We start from the raw sequence: 24311 nt of genomic DNA, 5'->3' as shown, positions 1-24311 counted from the left end.
GGGTAAGTCACAAAAGGTCATTGCTAAAGAAGCTTGCGTTTCACAGAGTGCTGTATCCAAGCATATTAATGGAAAGTTGAGTGGAAGGAAAAAGCGTAGTAGAAAAAGGTGCACAAGCAACAAGGATAACCGCAACCTTTAGAGAATTGTGAAGCAAAGGGAATTCAAGAATTTGGGGGAGATTCACAGGGGGTGAACTACGGCTGGTGTCAGTGCTTCAAGAGCCGACACACAGACGTATCCAGGACATGGGCTACAAATGTCACATTCCTTGTGTCAAGCCACTCCTGAACCAGAGACAAAGTCAGAAGTGTCTTACTTGGGCTAAGGACAAAAAGGACTGGACTGTGGCTCAGTTGTCCAAAGTCCCCGGATGAAAGTAAATTTTGTATTTCTTTGCAAATCATGTTTCCAGAGTCTGGAGGAAGAGTGGAGAGGCACAGAATCCAAGTTGCATAAGGTCCAGTGTGAAGTTTCCACAGTGATTTGGGGAGCCGTGTCATCTGCTGGTGTTGGTCCACTGTGCTTTATCAAGTCCAAAGTCAGCACAGCCCTCCACCAGGAAATTCTAGAACACTTCATGCTTCCCTCTCCTGACCTGAGCTTTATGGAGATGCTGATTTCATTTTCCAACAGGACTTGGCACCTGCCCACACTGCCAAAAGTACCAATACCTGGTTTAAGGATCATGGTTTCACTGTGCTTGATTGGCCAGCAAACTTACCTGACCTAAACCCCATAGAGAATCTGTGGGGTATTGTGAAGAGCAAGATGAGAGACACCAGACCCAACAATGCAGGCAAGCTAAAGGCCGCTATTACTGGGCTTCCATAACACCTCTGCAGTGCCACAGGCTGATCGCCTCCATGCCACGCCACATTGATACAGTAATTTATGCAAAAGGAGCCCGGACCAAGTATCGAGTGCATATTATACTGTCCATGGACATGCTTTGCAGTAAGTCAACATTTCTGTATTAGAAACTTTTATTTTTTATTGGCCTTATATTATTATTATAATATTCTAAGTTTTTGAGATACCGAATGTTGTGTTTTCAATAGTTGTAAGCCTTAGGCCTCGTACACACGACCGGACATGTCCGCTGAAACTGGTCCGCCGACCAGTGTCAGCGGACAGATCCGATCGTGTGTACAGGCTAGCGGACAGATTTCCAGCGGACAAATGTTTCTTAGCATGCTAAGAAACATGTCCGCTGGGAAGCTGTCCGGCGGACATGTCCGCTGGTTAGTACGTCTAACCAGCGGACAGAAATCCTGCGCATGCGTCGAATTGATTCGATGCATGCGTGGAAGCATTGAACTCGCGCGATAGAGAACGTCGGTGTCGTCTACGTCACCGCGTTCTCTGTCGGCGCGGATTTCGGTTTGATGGTGTGTACAGCGGCGGACTGTTTTCATCGGACTGTCCGCTCGTCTGTACAGGGCCTAAATCATCAAAATTAAAAGAAAGGAATGTTTGAAATATATCACTCTGTGTGTAATGAATGTATATAATATATGAGTTTCACTTTTTGAATTGAATTATTGAAATAAATTAACTTTTTGATGATATTATAATTTTTTGAGATGCACCTGTATTTTATAATATTGTATATATGAAGATACATTCTCTTTTCTTTGTTTCTCTTTATACCAATGGAGATAGTTTATTTGGATTAATATTTTGATGGATTTGTTGACATAATTTATGTTTTTCTTCTCTGCTTTCTCATAGTTTTCTTTATGTAATTACAAGTTCTATGTAATACACACAGTTCTGATGAAGAGGGCAACCCCATGAAATGCGTAGACCAACTTACAATTGACTTAAGAGTTTGGGACATCAATGGGTTTATCCTATAAGAATGTAAACCACAGTTTTTTGGATATATGGTGTTATCTCAAGAACGTTTTTAATTGATTACAATTGTGATATTTTTACTGTTAACATCTATAGCAAGGATATGCAATTAGCGGACCTCCAGCTGTTGCAAAACAACAAGTCCCATCATGCCTCTGCCTGTGGGTTTCATGCTTGTGGCTGTCAGAGTCTTGCTATGCCTCATGGGACTTGTAGTTCTGCAACAGCTGGAGGTCCGCTAATTGCATATCCCTGATCTATAGTAACATTTTAAAGGGGTTGTAAAGGTTTGTTTTTTATTTTCTAAATAGGTTCCTTTAAGCTAGTGCATTGTTGGTTCACTTACCTTTTCCTTCGATTTCCCTTCTAAAAAATGTTTTCTTTGTCTGAATTTCTCACTTCCTGTTTCTCCTCGGTAAGCTTGCCCCCATCATCCGAACCGTTCTGGCTGGGGGTTAGTCACCCAGAACAGCTTACTGAGGAGGAACGGGAAGTGAGAAATTCAGACAAAGAAAACAAAAACATTTAGAAGGGAAATCGAAGGAAAAGGTAAGTGAACCAACAATGCACTAGCTTAAAGGAACTTATATAGAAAATAAAAAACAAACCTTTTCAACCCCTTTAATATACCACTGTGTAAGTGTGGTTCTCTGAAGCATATTTAAAGCTCTATCAAAATTACATATCTTCGATCCTGTTATACTATATGGGGATATGGCTCTAGCTGCTCTGCAACTAACAGAGACATTCATACACAAAATATTATCCTGTTTTTGATTGATGTGTCCCCAGGATCTTTTAAGTGTAAGTTCCCCATTACAGAAAATCTGTAAGTTGATATTACACTGGACCTCCTCCTTATCCCACCCGGTCACGTTGTTCCAGATTACCACGATCCCCCACTGTCAGACACTGACAAGCCAATTTAGTGGTCCAGGGATTTGAAATCCTGAGCACTGACAGGCTGACCCCCCACCCACCCCTTCAACCTCGGCAGCACTCATACGTCTATTTCCCAAAGACAACCTCTGGACATGACACTGAGCATGTGCACTGAACTTCTTGGGTCGACCATGGCACGGCCTTTTCCGAGTGGAACCTGTCTTGTTAAACCGCTGTATGGTCTTGGCCACCGTACGGCAGCTCAGTTTCAGGGTCTTGACAATCTTCTTATAGCCTAGGCCATCTTTATGTAGAGCAACAATAATTTTTTTCAGATCCTCAGATAGTTCTTGTGCCATGAGATGCCATGTTGAACTTACAGTGACCTGTATGAGAGAGTGAGAGCGATAACACCAGATTTAACACACCTACTCTCCATTCACACCTGAGACCTTGTAACACCAACGTGTCACATGACATTGGGGAGGGAAAATGGCTAATTGGGTCCAATTTGGACATTTTCACTTAGGGGTGTACTCACTTTTGTTGCCAGCGGTTTAGACATTAATGGCTGTGTGTTGAGTTATTTTGAGTGGACAGAAAATGTACACTGTTATACAAGATGTACACTCATTACTTTATATTGTAGCAAAGTGCAATTTCTTCAGTGTTGTCACGTGAAAAGATATGATAAAATATTTACAAAAATGTGAGGGGTGTACTCACTTTAGTGAGATACTGTATACTATCTAGTAATACTAGAAAATATAAACAGCAAAACAAAACACAGGTGCACAATATAGCGGATTCAATTATTTATTATAAAACAAAATGAAAAAAAAGTATTGCCCTTATCAAAGACTCCTGAGTGCCGAAACTCAGTTACACTGTGGTGATGGCCAGGCCAAGGAAATTTGAACAGATTTTCCCAGACTGAGGTGCAGCAATGTCTCCTGGGAGATTTTGTCATTGTTCCCAGGAGACATTGCGGAGGTCTGCCGCGAGTTATCGCGGCATTTAGAAAGAAGCAAGTTCTTTCTAAATCCCGTGACGGAATACCCGCACACTACCCGATGAATCCATATACAGGAAGCGGCCAGTAACAAAGGATTACTAAGGTTCGCCTGCCCCTGACAGTGACTCGAGCTGGGCATCTCGGCTTTGTGAAGGATTGGCTCGTGCGGCTCAGCTGCTCTAGTCCTGCAAAGGGAACCGAGGTCCTGCTGTGAAAAAAGTGCAGGAACTCCGTTCCCACGTGTTCCCGCAGCACTTGAGCCCTAGGTAGGGGGAGTAGGCCTAAAATGTGTCAGTGGCACTTGTTGGGAAGAAGAACTGGCTGGCTTATGCCCCCTACACAGGATCGGATTTTCCGTCGGAAAAACCTTGGATGTTTTTTCCGACGGAATTGCGCTCAAGCTTGGCTTGCATATACACGGCCACACAAGAGTTCTCTGAACTTTCCACCGTCAAGAACGCGGTGACGTACAACACTACGACGAGCCAAGAAAATTAAGTTCAATGCTTCAGAGCATGCGTAGAACTGTTTCCGAGGATGCGTTGGAATTTTGTGCGTCGGCATTGCTACAGATGATCGTATTTTTAGTCGGAAAATTTGAGAACCAGCTCTCAATCTTTTGTTGGCAGAAATTCCGACAGCAAAAGTCAGATGGAGCATACACACGGTCAGAATTTCCGTTCAAAAGCTCACATCGGACTTTTGCTGTCGGAATTTCCGATCGTGTGTACGGGGCATAAGGCTCTTTTTTAGTTGGGACAGGGGGATTTCTTTCCCATGCCGGCTACAAGAAGGTTCGTCTTAAAAAAATCAGTTCAGTTGTTGCTTGTCCTGCCATCACCGAATTGCTTCTTGAGTCTGTAATTTAGGAATCTTTAGTACAGGGGTACCCAACCAGCGGCCCGGGGGCCACATGTGGCCCGCGGAGCCCTCTGATGTGGCCCACGACCTCCTGCTTTTGGATAGCAGGTTCGCAAGCCCAGATTGCAGGTTGCCAACCCATGTGAAAGCAGCCTTAGGCCCATTTCACATGATCGGTTCAACCCACACAGACCCTTGCATTCATCTCTATGGAGCAGCAGATGTAAACAGACTTGTGTCCATTTGCACCCACCCACCTCCAATCCAATCCACTAAAAAAAAAACAGAAGGGGATCTGTCCCCTTCCACCTGGTTGGATTGGATGGGAGGGCCCACAGAGTAGAGTGGGCTGTGTCCGTGTCCGCTCTGCATATACAGAGCGGACACGGATTCTGTTTTCCATCCGCTCCACTTATTGTGGCCCGTGACCAATTACCAAGTCACTTATGTGGCCCTCGCTCTTCAAAAGGTTGGGCACCCCTGCTTTAGCAAGTATGATACTTGAATTTGTATTTTTTTTTATTAAATAAGTTGATCTGTGCTACGTGGTGCGCCTGTGTTTTGCTTTACAGCAAACTCCAGTTTCCATTTCCCCAGAGCACTTAGTGATGAAAGCTATGGCTACCATCTAAGTTTATATTGCATTGAGATCTTTATGGTCCATTAGGTAGGCGGTATTTGTCTCCCGATTTTATCAGCAATATGTGGCTTCCTGATTTGTCCCGAACGTTTCACACAATAAGACTTCCTGTTCTGCAGAATAAGGCGTCTGGAATGAGCAGGAATACGGGATCCCTACAACAGCAAATATTTTTCTAATGACTTGATGATATGGAAGTGATCACAGACATGGTCCATGTGTTATAGAAAAGAGGGGGGGGGGGTGTCTCATAGTTTCACAGAGGCAGGGAGACTTTGTTGCTGGCTGCTGAATAAGAAATGGAACATATGGTGATGTTTGAAGGACAACGGGAAGTCATCAAATTAAAGTGGACGGGAGTAAAGTAGCATTAACAATGATGACCCCTAATAAAAAAAGATTTTTAAAATCTTTAGATCTGAGGAAAATTGTGTGGCAAAAATTCACTATATTACCAAAAGTATTGGGACACCTGCCTTTACACGCACATGAACTGGCATCTCAGTCTTATAGCTAGATTCACAAAGAGTTAAGCCGGCGTATCAGTAGATACGCCGTCGTAACTCTGAATCTAAGCCGGCGTATATTTAAGCGTATTCTCAAATTGAGATACACTTAAATGTAGCTAAGATACGACTGCCTGCGCCAGCGTATCTTAGCTGTCTAGTTCCGTCGGCCGCTAGGGGCGTGAACGCTGATTTACGCCTAGAATGAGTAAATCAGCGAGATACGCCTATTCACAAATGTACGCTTGCCCGTCGCAGTAAAGATATGCCGTTTACGTAAGGCGTTTTCAGGTGTAAAGTTAGTCGAACAAATAGCTGGCCTAGCCAATGTTAAGTATGGACGTCGTTCCCGCGTCGAACTTTGAAAATTTTACGTCGTTTGAGTAAGTCGTCTGTGAATGGGGCTGGATGTAATTTACGTTCACGTCGAAACCAATAAGTCCTTGCGGCGTACTTTGGAGCAATGCACACTGGGATATGTCCACGGACGGCGCATGCGCCGTTCGTTAAAAACGTCAATCACGTTGGGTCATGATTTACATAAAACACGCCCACCTCTTCACAATTTGAATTGGGGGCGCTTACGCTGGCCGATTTACGCTACGCCGCCGTAACTTAGGAGGCAAGTGCTTTGTGAATACAGCACTTGCCTCTCTGACGTACGGTGGCGTAGCGTAAATACGTCACCCTACCTGAATCCAGCTATTAGTCCGTAGGGGTCAATATTGAGTTGGCCCACCCTTTGCAGCTATAAAAGCTTCAACTCTTCTGGGAAGGCTGTCCACAAGGTTTAGGAGTGTGTCTATGGAAATATTTGACCATTCTTCCAGAAGCGCATTTGTGAGGTCAGGCACTGATGTTGGACGAGAAGGCCTGGCTGGCAGTCTCCACTCTAATTCATCCCAAAGGTGGTCTAATGTGTTGAGGTCAGGACTCTGTGCAGGCCAGTCAAGTTCCTCCACCACAAACTCGCTCATCCATGTCTTTATGGACCTTGCTTTGTGCACTGGTTCAAGTCATTTGGTGGAGGGGGATTATGGTGTGGGGTTGTTTTTCAGGGGTTGGGCTTGGCCCCTTAGTTCCAGTGAAGGGAACTCTTAAGGTGTCAGTATACCAAGCATAGGCGTGTGCACAGGGTGTGCTGAGTGTGCCTGGGCACACCCTCATCTCGCAGTGCAGATTTCCCCTGCTTCCTGGCGCTCCTATCTCCCCCTGCAGTGCTGCCAGCTTCCCTCCTCTCCTCTCCACCAGTTGCTACGGGGGATGTTTCAAGATGAAGAGCAGGGAAAAGAGCCAGTAAATATTTATTTTACTGGTCCCTTCCTTTTCTGAATGAACACTGCGAGTGATCTGTACCAGATACTCCTGTGTTCTTTCTTAACGGAAGCATAGTAAACGTTGTTTACTATGCTTCAGTTTGTGAATGAACAGGAAGCCGCTCAGCACAGAGCACTTACCATTAGTTTACTGTCCAGTGTAGCTGAGACTGCAGAGAAAAAGACTGGAGAATCTTTGTCCTCAGTCCCTTTCTCTGTCTCAGAAGTGAGACATCAGAGGTCTGTTTAGACTCTTGATATTTCACCAGAACCCCCCTAACAGGGTTCCAAAAAAATTATAAAAAAAATTATAACGAAAAAGATTGTAAAATAAAAATAAAAACTACTGAAACCAATCTCTGCTCTACTGACATCGTCCACTGCTCTGCGGATATACACACATGTGTTTGTGCGCTGGGGTGTACACCCTAATGCAATAGGCTGCGCACAGCAGTGATACCAAGACACTTTGGACAATTTCATTTGGGGATGTCCCCTTCCTGTTCCAACATGACTGCACACCAGTGTACAAGGCAAGGTCCATAACGACATGGATGAGCAAGTTTAGGGTGGAGGAACTTGACTGGCCTGCATGCCATTTTTCAGGGGTGCAGCATTGCCCCCAGGCATAAGGGCAGATGAGGCTTCCTGTCCTTTCGGTGGTTGTACTGGGATGGTGTAGGCATCACCCTGGTATCGTTTTTTTTAGAGCCGGCAGTCAGTTCTCCTTAGTAATAGCAATCAAGTGGCTTACTAGCTGCTCGATTGCTATTATAAAAAGCGGGAGGGGACACCCCTCCCCCTCTCGCTGCCTTCTGCGGCTCTCTTAGGCTCTCCCATCCCTCCGGGAGACTCGAGCAGAAATGCTGGCTGGTCAGACAGCCAAGCAAAGCCGGAATAGGCTTTGATCGGCTGTTTGTAACAGTAAATGGGAAGCAATGACATGACATCACTGCCGGTTTACTTGGAAACCATCGGCGCCAGTTTTTAAAAAGCTAAAGCATTCACAGATTTGGTGTTTTGAATGCTTTTAAGTGCAGAAGAGGGATTTGTGGTCTTATAGACCCCAGACCTCTCCATAAAGAGTGCCGGTCACTGCCTATTGCTTTCACAAGGATGTTTACATTGCTTGTGACAGCAACAAAAATAATAAAGAGCAACAGTGTAAAAATTAAAATTAATAATAATTTTAAAAAATATATTAAAGTGCCCCTCTCCTTGCACGTGTGGGTTCTGAAACTCTGGGGGGGGGGGGCTAATAATCATACCCCTGAAAAAAACGAAATAAGTACAGTGGGGGTCGAAAGTTTGGGCACCCCAGGTAGCAATTTGTATTAATGTGCATAACGAAGCCAAGGAAAGATGGAAAAATCTCCAAAAGGCATGAAATTACAAATTAGACATTCTTATAATATGTCAAAAAAAGTTAGATTTTATTTCCATCATTTACACTTTCAAAATTACAGAAAACAAAAAAATGACGTCTACAAAAGTTTGGGCACCCTGCAGAATTTATAGCATGCACTGCCCCCTTTGCAAAGCTGAGACCTGCCAGTGTCATGGATTGTTATCAATCATCGTCTGGGAAGACCAGGTGATGTCAATCTCAAAGGTTTTAAATGCCCAGACTCATCTGACCTTGCCCCAACAATCAGCACCATGGGTTCTTCTAAGCAGTTGTCTAGAAAACTGAAACTGAAAATAGTTGATGCTCACAAAGCTGGAGAAGGCTATAAGAAGATAGCAAAGCGTTTTCAGATGTCAATATCCTCTGTTCGGAATGTAATTAAGAAATGGCAGTCATCAGGAACAGTGGAAGTTAAAGCAAGATCTGGAAGACCAAGAAAAATATCAGACAGAACAGCTCGCAGGATTGTGAGAAAAGCAATTCAAAACCCACGTCTGACTGCACGATCCCTCCAGAAAGATCTGGCAGACACTGGAGTTGTGGTACACTATTCCACTATAAAGAGATACTTGTACAAATATGGTCTTCATGGAAGAGTCATCAGAAGAAAACCTCTTCTACGTCCTCACCACAAAAATCAGCGTTTGAACTTTGCAAATGAACATATAGACAAGCCTGATGCATTTTGGAAACAAGTTCTGTGGAGCGATGAGGTTAAAATAGAACTTTTTGGCCGGAATGAGCAAAGGTACATTTGGAGAAAAAAGGGCACAGAATTTAATGAAAAGAACCTCTGTCCAACTGTGAAGCATGGGGGTGGATCAATCATGCTTTGAGGTTGTATTGCAGCCAGTGGCACAGGGAACATTTCACAAGTAGAAGGAAAAATGGATTCAATAAAATTTCAGCAAATTTTGTATGGTAACTTGATGCCATCTGTGAAAAAGCTGAAGTTAAAGAGAGGATGGCTTCTACAAATGGATAATTATCCTAAACACACCTCAAAATCCATGGGGGATTACACCAAGAGGCGTAAACTGAAGGTTTTGCCATGGCCTTCACAATCTCCTGACCTCAACATAATTGAAAATCTATGGATAGACCTTAAAAGAGCAGTGCGTGACAAACAGCCCAGAAATCTCAAAGAACTGGAGGACTTTTGTAAGGAAGAATGGGCAAAGATACCTCAAACAAGAATTGAAAGACTCTTGGCTGGCTACAAAAAGCGTTTACAAGCTGTGATACTTGCCAAAGGGGGCAGTACAAGATATTAACTCTGCAGGGTGCCCAAACTTTTGCGGACGCCATTTTTTTTGCTTTCTGTAACTTTGAAAGTGTAAATGATGGAAATAAAATCTAACTTTTTTTGACATATTATAAGAATGTCTAATCTGTAATTTGATGCCTTTTGGAGATTTTTCCATCTTTCCTTGACTTCGTTATGCATATTAATACACATTTTTACCTGGGGTGCCCAAACTTTCGATCCCCATTGTATATATAAATAAGATTACAAAATACTAGAGTAATGCAGTATGCAATGATACCTTTCAATTGCAATAAGCTAACACTCAAAAGACAAGCTTTCAAGAGTTTTCCTTTTTTCCTCAGGTATTTCTTCAGACCTCAGAAAGAGAGGAAAACTCTCAAAAGCTTTTCTTTATAGTTTAAAGAAATTTCAGCAAAGACTAGGACTAAACACTATTAACCCCCAGCATTGGGGTCAGCTGACGCACTATTAACCCCTAGCATTGGTGTCAGCTGAGGTACTATTAACCCCCAGCATTGGTGTCAGCTGACGCACTATTAACCCCCAGCACTGGTGTCAGCTGACGCACTATTAACACCTAGCATCGGTGTCAGCGGACGCACTATTAACTCCAAACATTTGTTTAAGCGGACGCACTATTTATTTCCAGCATTAGTGTCAGCGGACGCACTATTAACTCCAAGCATTGGTGTCAGCCGACGCACTATTAACTCCCAGCATCGGTGTCAGCGAATGCACTATTAAGGACCAGCATTGGTGTCAGGGGACGCACTATTAACTGCCAGTATTGGTGTCAGCGGACGCACCCAGCATTGGTGTCAGTGGACTCACTATTAACTCCCAGCATTGGTGTCAGTGGGCGCACTATTAACACCTAGCATTGGTGTCAGTGGGCGCACTATTAACTCCCAGCATTGGTGTCAGTGGGCGCACTATTAACTCCCAGCATTGGTGTCAGCGGACACACTATTAACTACCAGCATTGGTGTCAGTGGGCGCACTATTAACACCTAGCATTACCCCCTACACTCCATAAATTTCATGTGACATTATGAAAGGCAAGGAGAGAGAGAAAGAAAGAAAGAAAGAAAGAAAGAAAGAAAGAAAGAAAGAGAGAGGCCTAGGGCACCCCAAGAACGCCACGATCTCCCGCCCTGTGTGGAGAACGGATGGGTGGCAGCAGAACCCTGGATCTGGGGCCAGGCACAGCCTCCGAGGGAGCTCAGCTCTGATAGATCAGTGCCTAGGTGGGCAGGCACATCCTCCCTCCGCTCTGTTCTCTCTGCTCGTTTGTGTTGGTTTCCTTTGCTGTGCGCGCTGGGCTGCAGCAGCATGCGGGGGGAGAGGAGACAGGAGAGAGAAAGCTCTAGCGATGCCACTGTTTAATTGGGGGGGGGGGTACAGTATAATGTTGGAGGGGCCATGGTCCCCTCTGGCACCCCCTAGTGATGCCACTGTCCCCATCAGACCCTGAGACAAAAACGATATATCGCGCCCGATTTTAGTCTTGCCTAGGGTAGTACAAAACCAAAATACACCACTGTATACAGCTATAAATAATATAAAAATCCTATAAATCCCAGTGTAGACACAAAACACTGCATCTAAGGCCCCGTACACACGACCGAACATGTTTGCTGAAACCAGTTTCAGCAGACATGTTCGGTCGTCTGTACAGCCGAGCGGACAGGATTCCAGCGTACATTTGCCCGCCAGACCGTTTTCGAGCAGGCAAATGTTTCTAAACTTGCTTAGAAACATGCCCGCTGGAATCCTGTCCGTCGGACATGTTCGGTCCTCTGTACAGACTTACCGTACATGTCCGAGCGGCCGCCATCCCTCGCATGCGTCAAATGACTTCAACGCATGCGTGGAAGCATTGAACTGTCAGGGCCGCGCACGTCGCCGCGTCATCGTCGCCGCGTCATCGTCGCGGCCTCGTCGCCGCGTATCGTGTACGCGCGGATTTCTGTATGATGGTGTATACAGCCATCATACAGAAATCTCCGGGCGGGCATGTCCGCTGAAAACGGTCCGGCGGACCGTTTTCATCGTACATGTTTGCCCGTCTGTACGAGGCCTTAAACATGAATCGAATGCTGTATATGATCATAATACAACTAAAATATATTCTTTAGGTGTTATCCGGGTGCCAACTGTCTCTTCCTGGGCGATGTCAGGGGGGTGGCTGCAGGAACCCATAAGAGACAGCAGCCCCCTGATGGTCTAAATAAAGACTCTGATGTGACAGGGGGTGAAACTGTGGACTCTGATATGAAAGGGGGGTGGGGGGAACTAAGGATGGCGATGTGACAAGGGGTGGAGCGCTGGGTACAGGACTGCATAATACACAGAGCACTAGGTACAGGACTGCATAGTACACAGAGCGCTGGGTACAGGACTGCATAATACACAGAGTGCTGGGTACAGGACTGCATAATACACAGGGTTCTGGGCACAGGACTGCATAATACACAGAGCACTGGGCACAGGACTGAATAATACACATAGAGCTGGGTACAGGACTGCATAATACACAGAGCTCTGGGCACAGGACTGCATAATACACAGCGCTGGGCACAGGACTGCATAATACACACATCGCTGGGTACAGGACTGTATAATACACAGAGTACTGGGCACAGGACTGCACAATACACAGAGTACTGGGTACAGGACTGCACAATACACAGAGTGCTGGGCACAGGACTGCAAAATACACAGAGCACTGGGCACAGGACTGCAAAATACACAGAGCACTGGGCACAGGACTGCATAATACACAGAGCACTGGGCACAGGACTGCATAATACATAGAGCGTTGGGTACAGGACTGCATAATACACAGAGCACTGGGCACAGGACTGCATAATACACAGAGCACTGGGCACAGGACTGCATAATACACAGAGCACTGGGCACAGGACTGCATAATACACAGAGCACTGGGCACAGGACTGCATAATACACAGAGCACTGGGCACAGGACTGCATAATACATAGAGCGTTGGGTACAGGACTGCATAATACACAGGAGGGTGTTAGGCATAGAGTGCAGGGTTCAGAGGTTTGCTATGCACAGTGGACACTTCTGCCCCCACATCCATAGCTCACCAACCACCTCTTAGCCCTTTCCCCACAACAGCTAAACTCTCCATCTCTGCATCAGCTCTGACCCCTGCTCACCCACCTCTGACCCCTGCTCACCCACCTCTGACCCCTGCTCACCCACTGCTTTCACCTGTTTACAAATAGACCCCCCCCCCCCCCCCTCACCTCCTGGTCTCAGCCAACCAGGCAATTGGCTCTCCTCTCCTCACATGGAAGTTGTCAGTGAGGAGAGGAGAGTGGATGTCTGCAGCCGGCTGGTGATCAGCGAGTATGAGCTGTTTTCTTACACACTGATAACCATCCCAGTGTCCCCAGACATGTCCCCACAGTGTAAACACACAAAGTCCCCAAAATAGTGTCCCCAAAACACATGTCCGCGCACATCTGTACATGATCATCTGCGTACATCTATCTGTGATCACACAAACCAATTATTATACACTTAACAGGATTTTCTTTACCAAAGACATGTAACAGAATACATTTGCGGTTAAATTTTGGCCAAAATTCGATTTTATTGGATTTCTTTTAAAATAGAAAGAAGAAAATTTATATATTTTTTCTTCAAAATTTCCGTTCGCTTATATCGCAAAAAATAAAAAACAGAGTCGTGAATAAATACCCCCAAAAGAAAGCTCTATTTGTGTGAACAAAATGATAAAAATTTAATTGAGGGTACATGACCGCGCAATTGTCACTGAAAGTGCGAGAGCGCTGGAAGCGGAAAATTGGTCTGGGAAGGGGCAAAAGTGGCTAGTATTGATGTGGTTAAAGCGAAGGTCCGCCTGAAAAAAAATACTAAAATCCAGCAGCTACAAATACTGCAGCTGCTGACTTTTAATAAATGGACACTTACCTGTCCAGGGTGCCCGCGATGCCGGCAGCCAAAGCCGATGAATCGCTCGGCTCTTGGCTGCCCCCGCCGCCATCCTCGGTGAGGGAATCAGAAAGTGAAGCATTGCGGCTTCACTTCCCGGTTCCCTACTGCGCTTTTGCGCGAGTCACACTGCGCGTCCTCACTGGTCCACGCTGTCTTCTGGGACCTGTGTGTTTCCCAGAAGACAGGGGAGAGGAGTGAAGTAGACCCCCGCAGATTCTGCGGGGGTCTATGCCTGGAAGTGGGTGCAAATACCTGTATTATACAGGCATCTGCACCCCCCTCCCCCTGAAAGGTGCCAAATGTGACACCGGAGGGGGGGGAGGGTTTCCGAAAAGCGGAGGTTCCATGTTTGTTTGGAACTCCGCTTTAAGGACTTGTAAGGCTAGACACGATTGCACGATCGTATCTATGCGCCTGATTCTTAGAATCAGTTACGCATAGATTTCCCATAGATCCGACTGGCGTAACTGTGTTACACCGTCGGATCGTAACTGCATATTTACGCTGGCCGCTAAGTGGCGCTTCCGTCCAGTTCCGCGTCGAGTATGCAAATTAGCTAGATACGCAAATTCCCGAATGTACGCCCGGCCGACGCAGTAAAGTTACGCCGTTTACATTAGGCTTTTCCCGGCGTATATATGGTGGCATAAGTGCGGCGTAACAATGTTAAGTATGGCCGTCGTTCCCGCGTCGATATTTGAAAAAGTTACGTCGTTTGCGTAAGTCGTCCGTGAATGGGGCTGGACGTCATTTACGTTCACGTCGAAACCAATGACGTCCTTGCGGCGTACTTTGGAGCAATGCACACTGGGAAAGTCCACGGACGGCGCATGCACTGTTCGGTGAAAAACGTCAATCACGTCGGGTCACAGTACATTTACATAAAACACGCCCCCCTGATCCAAATTTGAATTAGGCGGGCTTACGCTGGCCGATTTACGCTACGCCGCCGCAACTTATGGAGCAAGTGCTTTGAGAATACAGCACTTGCCCGTCTAAGTTGCGGCGGCGTAACGTAAATCGGATACGTTACGCCGCCGCAGAGATACGCCGCTGGACGAGAATCTGGCCCTGTAGCGGCACCAGAAATGTGTGCAAATTGCAGACGTTTTTCGACCCGCAGACAAAACACGTTGCTCTTTAGCAGACACACGGGGTGTCATTAATTCTTGATGGCTCCCCCACGTATTGGAAAATGCAGCATGTGGTGCAAAATCACATGGTGCTAGAATACCACGCAGTTCCATGTGGCTGTATTTTTGAAAAAGCATCTGGGATATTTTCCTTGCTTTTCCCTCCGAAAATTGTAAGCTGTTATATATGTCTATCTATAACCGAGTTCCAGTGTCTCCTATACAAAGACAGGTCCCCCCCCCCAAAAAAAGGCCACCTACTTCTGGTCTGGTGTAACATGGATATATTTGGATATAGGCCGCCTTCGTTTTTTGAACATATAGAGTCTACAGTATAGTCTTGACTTCCGCAATAGCAGACTTCCTGACCCTCACCCCACAGAGTTGCTTCATTAACCCATTATCTGAAAACCCCCGCTGAGCTCCAATAGCTTACACAGAGTCACTGCAACTTCCTGCAGATCATCACTCCCCTGCTGCCTCTGGCCTGGCCAAGAACATTTCCTTCCCTACTAAACTTACCCCATTCAGACACATGCAGAGCATCTCACCAGGATCCTTCCCCCTGCTGCAGAGTACAGACCTCCACAATGTCCTTCATTAACCCTTAGCCGACCTGAGCAGACCCGTCCCTCTCTTCCAACCTGTCATGTTTCCGCTTTTTAGAGATCTCAGCAAACATCCTACGCAGGAAGTCCTCAGACACACAGCATTAAACGCTGGTTCCAAGGCTGTGTAGCTGAACCCGATCAGGTTCAATTCAGGCGATGTCACTGACCTGGAACCAGAGCGGTCCAGAATTGCTGCTTCCATCAAAGGCTTCTGAGATGGGTTTTTAACTTTGCAACAGATGCCATTGGATAAATGTGAACTACCAATTAACTCACAAAAGTCTGGTCTAAGCCGCTAAATCTAATGCCCCGTAGACGCGATTCGAATATCGTACGACAGGTCGTACGACTTTTTTCGCTTAATAGTCGCAAGTAGAAATTAAATGGTTATTAAAGTCACGAAAATTCTCGTACGACAGAAAAAAAAAATCAGAAGTGATGTCATGTGTTGTAATGTATTTGTATTGTATTTTCGGATGACAACTGTACTGACTAAATGAAAATAGTACAATCTTGTATTGTATGAGAAAAATTTTCGTGCATGTCCGATAAAATAATATCGCATGAACTGTCATGATCGTCTCTCGAAAGCTCTGTACTAACGATCCGATTATCATACGATTCTTCCTGAGACGACATTTTTCGTACGATATTCGGATCGTGTGCACGGGCCATTTGCCGCTAAACTATGAAAAGTGGAATTGTGATTGGTTGTTATGAAGTACAGCCTGCTACTAAGGCCAGGGTGCTTGGAATGTTAAGCATAAACAGCTGTAACATATATATATATATATATATATATATATATATATATTTATTTTAATATATACTGTGTATATATTGTGGGCTGGATTCAGAAAGATGAGCGGATCTTTCTGCGGGCGTAACGTATCTCAGATACGTTACGCCGCCGTAAATTTGGGCGCAAGTTCCGTATTCAGAAAGAACTTGCACCCTAAGTTACGGCGGCGTAACGTATGTGGGCCGGCGTAAGCCTGCCTAATTCAAATGGGGATGTTGTGGGCGTGTTTTATCTAAATTTAAGATGACCCCGCGTATTTTACGTTTTTTGTGAACGGCGCATGCGCCGTTCGTGAAAAAATCCCAGTGCGCATGCTCGAATTTACACCGCAAGTCGTCAGTGCTTTAGACGTGAACGTAACTTACGTACAGCCCTATTCGCGAACGACTTACGCAAACGACGTAAACATTTCAAAACTCGGCGCGAGAACGATGTCCATACTTAACATTAGCTACGCCTCATATAGCAGGGGTAACTTTACGCCGGAAAAAGCCTAACTTAAACAATGTAAAAAAATGCGCTGGCCGGACGTACATTTATGAATAGGCGTAAATACCTAATTAGCATGTTCCTCGCGTAAATATACGGAAGCGCCACCTAGCGCCCAGCGAAAATATGCAGCCTAAGATACAACGGTGTAAGACACTTACGCCAGTCTGATCTTAGGGAAATCTATGCGTAACTGATTCTATGAATCAGGCGCATAGATACGAAGCCGCAACTCAGAGATACAATGGCGTATCAGGAGATACGCCGTCGTATCTCGTTTCTGAATCCAGCCCTGTATATTTATGTGTATGTATGAATGTGAGTTAGGGACAATAGATTGCATTGCTTTGTGCACTGGTCCAAATAATTTGATGAGGGGGGGGGGGGGGGGGGACTATGGTGTGGGGTTGTTTTTCAAGGGTTGGGCTTGGCCCTTAGTTCCAGTAAAGGGAATTTCATGCTTCCAACTTTGTGGTAACAGCTTGGGGATGGCCCCTTCCTGTTTCAAAATGACTGCACACCAGTGCACAAAGCAAGGTCCATAAAGACATGGATGAGCGAGTTTGGGGGGGAGGAACTTGACTGGTCTGCACAGAGTCCTGACCTCAACCCGATAGAACACCTTTGGGATGAATTAGAGTGGAGAGCCAGGCCTTCTTGTCCCACAACAGTGCCTGACCTCACAAATGCGCTTCTGGAAGAATGGTAAAACATTCCCATAGACACACTCCTAAACTTTGTGGACAGCCTTCCCAGAAGAGTTGAAGCTGTTATAGCTGCAAAGGGTGGGCCAACTCAATATTGAACCGTACAGACTAAGACGCCATTAAAGTTCATGTGTGTATGTAAAGGCAGGCGTCCTAATACTTTTGGTAATAGAGTATAAGTATATACCAAAAAAGAGAGCGGGTCTTGAAAGGTGAACACATGATGGTGGTTTAATTCGACGAGGCAAAAGCTCATCTTCCTGAGCTTGTGCCTCATTGAAACGTTGAAATTTAACTGCCACCGTGCGTTCACCTTTCTTTTTTTTTTTTTTTTAAAGTGTATTTTGTGCATGTACTCGAGAGAGGAGCCGGACTGCAGGAGTTGGGAGTAGGCAGGCCTCCCCCAGAAGCAATCTGCCACCTTTCTCCATGCCCCGGGTGGCAATGGCGGGTGTATGAGGGGGTCCTCCCACATAGCCCGCCCTACCTGCTCTTTGAAGCCCAACGGGCAGAGGGACGCCCTATAAGGGAGTGAGAGGATTTGCCCGCTCAACCAGCCCCGTTAGTCCTTCGCCTCTCTTTTTAGAGACCGCGTGGTCAAAGTGTGTGCATGTTAACCCAATTTAGAGTGCGTGTAAGTGTAGTGGTTTTTGTGGGAGGGGGGTGGGCGTACTAAGCGCAGGCTTACCTCACATAGCACACCCACCGGGAGCCGGGCTGAGACCACCAAACTCAATTCACATGTAGCCGAGACCGGGATCCGAACCCCTAGCTGCAGAGGTGAATGGCTTGTCAGCGCAGTGCCAATCGCCACCGCAGCTCCTCGTTCACCTTTCAAGACCCACAAGTGCCGCTCTCTTTTTTGGTTTATATGCACTACAGTCTGATTTGTGTGCGGTGACAACCATTGGATATATATATATATATATACATACATACACATATATTTTTATAAATATATTGTAAATTTATGTGTATGTATGAACGCGAGTTAGGGACCTTAGATTGTATGCTCCTTCAGCAGACTGATGTGAATGTGCAATATGATATATATATATTAATATATTTTATATATATATACACAGAGCTTTTTTTCTCAGAAAATAGGTGCAGGAACTCAACCACGACCCAGTTCAGATTGCACAAACAGTAGAAGGGTCTTAAAGGGGCATTAAATACCAGGATTGCATTGCATACAGAGTGCAGAGCTGTCACTTGTAAACAAAGGAACCAGACTTCTGTGCTTACAAGTGATTGTGGTGAGCAGGCACCAAAGGGTCTGAGCCAGAGGTGGTGGAACTGAGTTCCCCCAAGTTCCCCCTGAAAAAAAGCCCTATTATATATATATATATATATATATATATATATATATATATATATATATATATATATATATATATATATATACCATGCTTGTGACCAAGCAGAACTTTATGGTCTTGTCCCATACAGATCCATTATAAATATTTACTACACACTTATACTTATATAAAGTGACCCAGTGCTTCTTCGCTATACAATGACACCATTGATGGCTCAACAGACATGATGGGGGCTTTATAGGAAGTGCACCAAACAATGACTAAGGAATCAAATGGTTTATAATTTGGGTTGTAAACTTTTGTTAATAAACTTTTCTTATTGGTTTTCTGGTGGTTCTATTGAATATTAGGAGCTTTTCATAAAAGTGCTATCATACTTAGCGTCACAGTGTCGCCATGCGTTGTGCGGTGTTAATCATTGATACTTTATACTGATAAACATTGAATGCAAAGTGATTAAAGGGTATTGATTAAAGTCATGCAGGAAAACAAGACCGCTGTTGTCAGCAGCCTGTCATCACAACTCACAGTACACTAATATTAAAATTAGACATAAAAATAGATACGGCTTAATCAATACAGTACACTGAAGAGCAGTGCCTAGGGCAACGGATTTGCGTTCATTTATCTAAAGTCAGATCAGCAAATGATTCATTTGGATTACCGTTAGAACTCACACAGGCACGTGAATATACTTATTTCCCTTATAAGGGAAAAACATACATAAAACAAAAAAAAAAAAATCATGCTGGATTGAAATTCTAACTTTGCTTAATAAAAACATGATGAACATAAAAATAAAAAATAAATAAACACCAATAATGCGTAAGACAGAAAGTGTTAATGAATAATGCTAAAAAAAAAACAACAAATAATTCAAGAAATGTAACAAAAGAGTGCCAAACTTAACTAAAGATCGCAGTTGTGCCAAATCATAAATGTTACTACAATAAAAGATATAACAACACAACAAGAAAGCATAAAGCAGTAACAATAAGAGATAAAAGAAAAGAGCTAAAGACACATAATAAAAGTGAGTGTGACTTGGCCAGACAGCTGTACCTGTGCATCCTGCTCCTCAGTTGGGGTGTGTGGCATTATGTGACACACAATATGTGACACGCACCGTCAGGGTGTCACTGTGTTGTCACCGCTGTCGCTCTTCAGCCACACACAGGATGACATGGTGTGTCACACACACACACAGTGTGCCTCTCTCTCTCTTTCTTTGCTGGTCCCTCCCTGCATTTCCTGTAGATGGTTAGAGCTGCATATCAAGCTGTGAGCATGTCATTGTCACCAGCGATGGCTCAGGTCACAGATCTAGCGCCCACTCTGTGCGAGTGCAGGGTATGATTGTAGTGGTGTGGTGTGATGGGGATTAAAGAGGAGGGTCTACACAACAAGGAAATCTATTATTGGAGTGCACACCCTTCTATGGCTTTATATCAGCCCTTGTGGTGGGACGGGGGATTTCTATATACAGGGAACATGGAATGCCTGTTTCTGGAATACATGTGTGGACATCACAAGCACAAAGCATGGGAGGATTTAAAGGGAAGCTTTTGTAAAAGATAAAATCAGTCAATGTGGTCAGCTTTATGAAATAACGCCCTAGTCATGTGTGTAAGGCCCAGCATACGAGCGCCCTAACGTACGCCAAACTCACCAAAATAATAAATAAGGGACTTTTACTTGCACAGAATTTTCATCAACTACTATATCATTTTTCAGGATATATCCCCTTCTTCAAGGTCCCAGCAGTACTAAAAAAAAAATATAATAAAAAAAATATCACGGACAGAACTCAATTGTTTCTGTCGCACTAATACGTCTACAATCAGCTCAACTAATACCGATCAAGTACAACCCTGATGGCAGTTTTGAGACGATTTACAGAGAGGAATTAACCGCCTCAGCCCCGGAAGATTTTACCCCCTTCCTGACCAGAGCACTTTTTACAATTTGGCACTGTGTCACTGTAACTGACAATTGCGCGGTCGCACAACGATGTACCCAAACAAAATTTGCATCCTTTATTCCCCACAAATAGAGCTTTCTTTTGGTGGTATTTGATCACCTCTGCGGTTTTTATTTTTTGCGCTATAAACAAAAGAACAGCGACAATTTTGAAAAGAAAACACAATGGCCCAGATTCACAGAGAGCAGGGCGCACATTACGCCGCCGTAGAGTAACCCATGTACGCTACGCCAAGAGGCAAGCATGGAATTCAGAAAGCCAGTGCTCCCAACGCTGCGCCAGCATAGCGTGGGTATCAAAGGCGCAGGCCGGTGTATTGTCACATTCTGCTGCCTATCGTAGAATGCTGCGGAAGTCACGTGGCGGCCAACTGCGCATGCGCGATGCGTTCCAAACGCAAGTGCGATGTGTTCCAATGGATTCACGACAGTACACACCAGTGAAACCTCGGTCGGCATCCAGGCTCTTTCCTTAACATCCCCGTGGATTGGAGGATGTTAAAAAAAGAGCCAGGAGGCCGAGCGGAGCGAGCCGTCCGAGCGAAGCGAGGACGTGAGGCCGACTGGCCACTTTCCTCTAATTCCACTTCGCCCTGAATGCCGGGTTCGCTGGTGTGTACTGTCGTAAATCCATTGGAACGCATCGCACTTGCGTTTGGAACACAGTTGGTCGCCACGTGACTTCCGCAGCATTCTACGATAGGCAGCAGACTGTCACACTACACCAGCGTAGGTGGAAGTGGGCGTGACCCATGCAAATGAGGCTTGACCCCATGCAAATGATGGGCCGAGTGCCAGACAAGTACTTATAACGAACTGTGCATGCGCCGTAACGTGGACGCATCCCCCTGCGCTTGCTCACAACCACATCGGAACAACTGCCTAAGATACCCGGATCACTGTGTACGCTATGAACGTAACCTACGCCCAGCCAGACACACGTCCAACGTAAAATGCGCCGGCTTGTGTTCCTTGGTGCAGACCTTTGCATGTCTGCTGCTGGGTTGCACTTCCTTTATGGGGCATAACTTTATGCCGGACGTACAAGTTACGCGCACCTCTTGTAGCCTGCGTCGGGCGCACGCAGGTTCGTGAATCGCCGTATTTCCCCCATTTGTATGTTTGAATAGCTAATCAATGGGAGCGGCACTATGCGCCCAGCCTAAATGTGCGCCCACTTTACACCGGCGTAAGCAAGTTACGTCGGCATGGTAAAGCCTATTTTTAGGCGCATCTCTGTTTGTGGGTCTTGCGCACAAATACGACGGCGCAACATGTTCTCTATTTGGCCCGACGAGTTCCTCGTCGGCTTCCTTGCTGAAAAGTGTACACACGACCGAGTTTCTCAGTAGAATCCAGCTCCGATCGAGTTTCTGGCTGAATTCTGCCGAGAAACTCGGTCGTGTGGCCTAAGACAGGAAGAGTGCTACTGGCTGAATCACCAGGTGAAATGAATGGCTAGTACACATTTTTAGAAAATCGGATGAAAAATACCGCTGAAGTTTTTGCTGAAAGTTTTGCTAAAGTCAAGTGGGCATCCCATCCCTACGCAAGTTATTAACCCTTAATAAATTACAAAAAAAACAAAGTCACGGACTGTTCTCAGACTCTTGTGCTTGTGAAAATTCAGTGTGCCTGGCTGTGCAGGAGTGGGGGTTCCAAATTCATCAGCAGTCCCTAGGCGGTGTGCTACAACAGTATGATTAATGTATTTGTATATGCTTGATACTACAGCATTTCGGATCCCTGTGCATATAAGAGCTGCGGCACTGACCACTGATGACGATGCAAAGTTTCTAGAGGGTTGTGGGATTGTCTGTGGGATTTTTTTTAAAGGTGGTAGTGGAGGGATGAAGTGCCACTGACCACCAATGGTTATGGATTTTTTTTCAAGACAAAGAAATAAAAGGTTAATGTAGGCAAACTCAAATGTATTTGACATAGTAAAAGATAAAAAAAAACCCTGTAGTTAGTAAATACCATCACAAGAGAGATCTACCCGTGTGATATAAAATTCATTTAGGTACAGCTTTACAAGACCAAGTAATTGTCAGTCAAACTATCACAGCACTGAAAACGGAAAAATGGTCTGGTAATAAAGGGGGAATATAAAGGTTTGTACCCAAGTACTTAAAGTGTATCTATACCCCCTCAAAAAAATCTGTATAATTCAGCCTATCGATCTTTAGTCCTGGTGGCAGTATTCGTTTTTCTATTTATTTATTTTTCTATATCTTGACTCTGTAATCCTTTACCTAACATACGTTCTGTCCTCCGGTGGCTATGTTTACTCCTTGACTGTATCAATGCAGGGAACCACCATTGCCCCATCCCTCCCTGTAGGTGACTAATTCTTAGCCCTCTGCTCTTTTGGGTACAACTTTCACATTACAGGCCTTCTTTAAAGGAGTTGTAAAGGAAAAAAAAATGTTGCCTAAAATTATTGTCTGCAAGGTAGACAGACAGAATAGTGTAATGATTCTGTTAAAAAACGAGTAAATACCTATTAAATTCCTTCATTTATATCACCTCCGGCGTTCTAGTTTCTGTTCTCTCATTCACTTCCTGGTTTGCATCGCTCGTTCATGTAAGAACTACATTTCCCAGTATGCATTGTGGCACGCCCAGTAATTCACACCTCCTTGAAGTCTCTAACACGTAGAGAGCGTCCTGCCACCAGGCTTCACGAGTAGCCGAAAGAAGCCGAACGTCTGTGCGGCTCTATACGGCGCCTGCGCACCGACGTTCGGCTACTTTCGGAAAATCGTGACGCGATGGATGCGACCGTCGAAAGCCTGTCGGAAGCCTGTCAATCAAGAAGGAACGCCCAGACCCGAAGACCATACCCGGAAGCGACGGAGAAGATCGCTCTCTAAAACGGTAAGTACTAGTTTGTTTTTAAAAAAACTACCCGATTCCCCTTGACAAAATGAGCATGAATCTAATCTTAAATTTATTTTTTTCGGGAGAACCTCCACTTTAACCCTTATCCTGCTAGCATAAGTAAATAGATAGGAAGGTATATCATATTAACTTGTTTTAACCTTTTTTGTTTTACATTTCTTCAATTAATTTCTGGTTTCTGGCCTAGGCCAAAATTATGTAATACATCTAGGGTTGCTAACTGTCCGGGTTTTAAATCCTGTGTCTGGGTTTCAGTCAGCCTGAAACCCAGACACATTATTCAGACAGGAATGTGACTCGGAACAGGGCCTGGCAGGAGGGAGAGGGGGCACTATATGCGCCACATTACTATTCTCTTTGGACTGCCCAAAGGTGTCCCAGGTCTGTTACAATTCTAAAGTTTATACAAAAAATTCTGTATGGAACTCCGCTGTTCTCTTTTTTTCCGAAATTCCGTTTGTCTGTATGGAACTCAGACGGAGAAAAAAACACGCATGCTCGGAAACAATTCGATGCATGCTCGGAAGCATTGAACCTAATTTTTCTAGGCTTGTCGTAGTGTTGTACGCGTTTTTGACAGTCGGAATTTGGTGTATCCGTGTGTATGCAAGACA

General features: G+C 44.9%; 1 protein-coding gene across 2 annotated transcripts in view; it reads right to left on the bottom strand.

Moving 5' to 3' along the window:
* The window catches only part of LOC120933238 (serine/threonine-protein kinase N1-like), a 126442-nt gene extending 106232 nt beyond the window's left edge, over positions 1-20210 (bottom strand). Inside the window, exon 1 of one of the 2 annotated variants that reach the window (XM_040346336.1) lies at positions 19876-20210. In XM_040346336.1, coding sequence (XP_040202270.1) covers positions 19876-19911 — 36 coding nt within the window. In that variant the 5' untranslated portion in view covers positions 19912-20210. Of the gene's footprint in view, positions 1-15404; positions 15503-19875 lie in introns of those variants that run through there. The other variant, XM_040346337.1, reaches the window with a different exon arrangement.
* Positions 20211-24311: the final 4101 nt, after the last annotated feature.

Source organism: Rana temporaria, chromosome 3, assembly GCF_905171775.1.
Source record: "Rana temporaria chromosome 3, aRanTem1.1, whole genome shotgun sequence".
Lineage (NCBI taxonomy): Eukaryota > Metazoa > Chordata > Amphibia > Anura > Ranidae > Rana > Rana temporaria.
The sequence above is the reverse complement of the archived record's forward strand: the minus strand, read 5'-3'. Positions and strand labels throughout refer to the sequence as shown.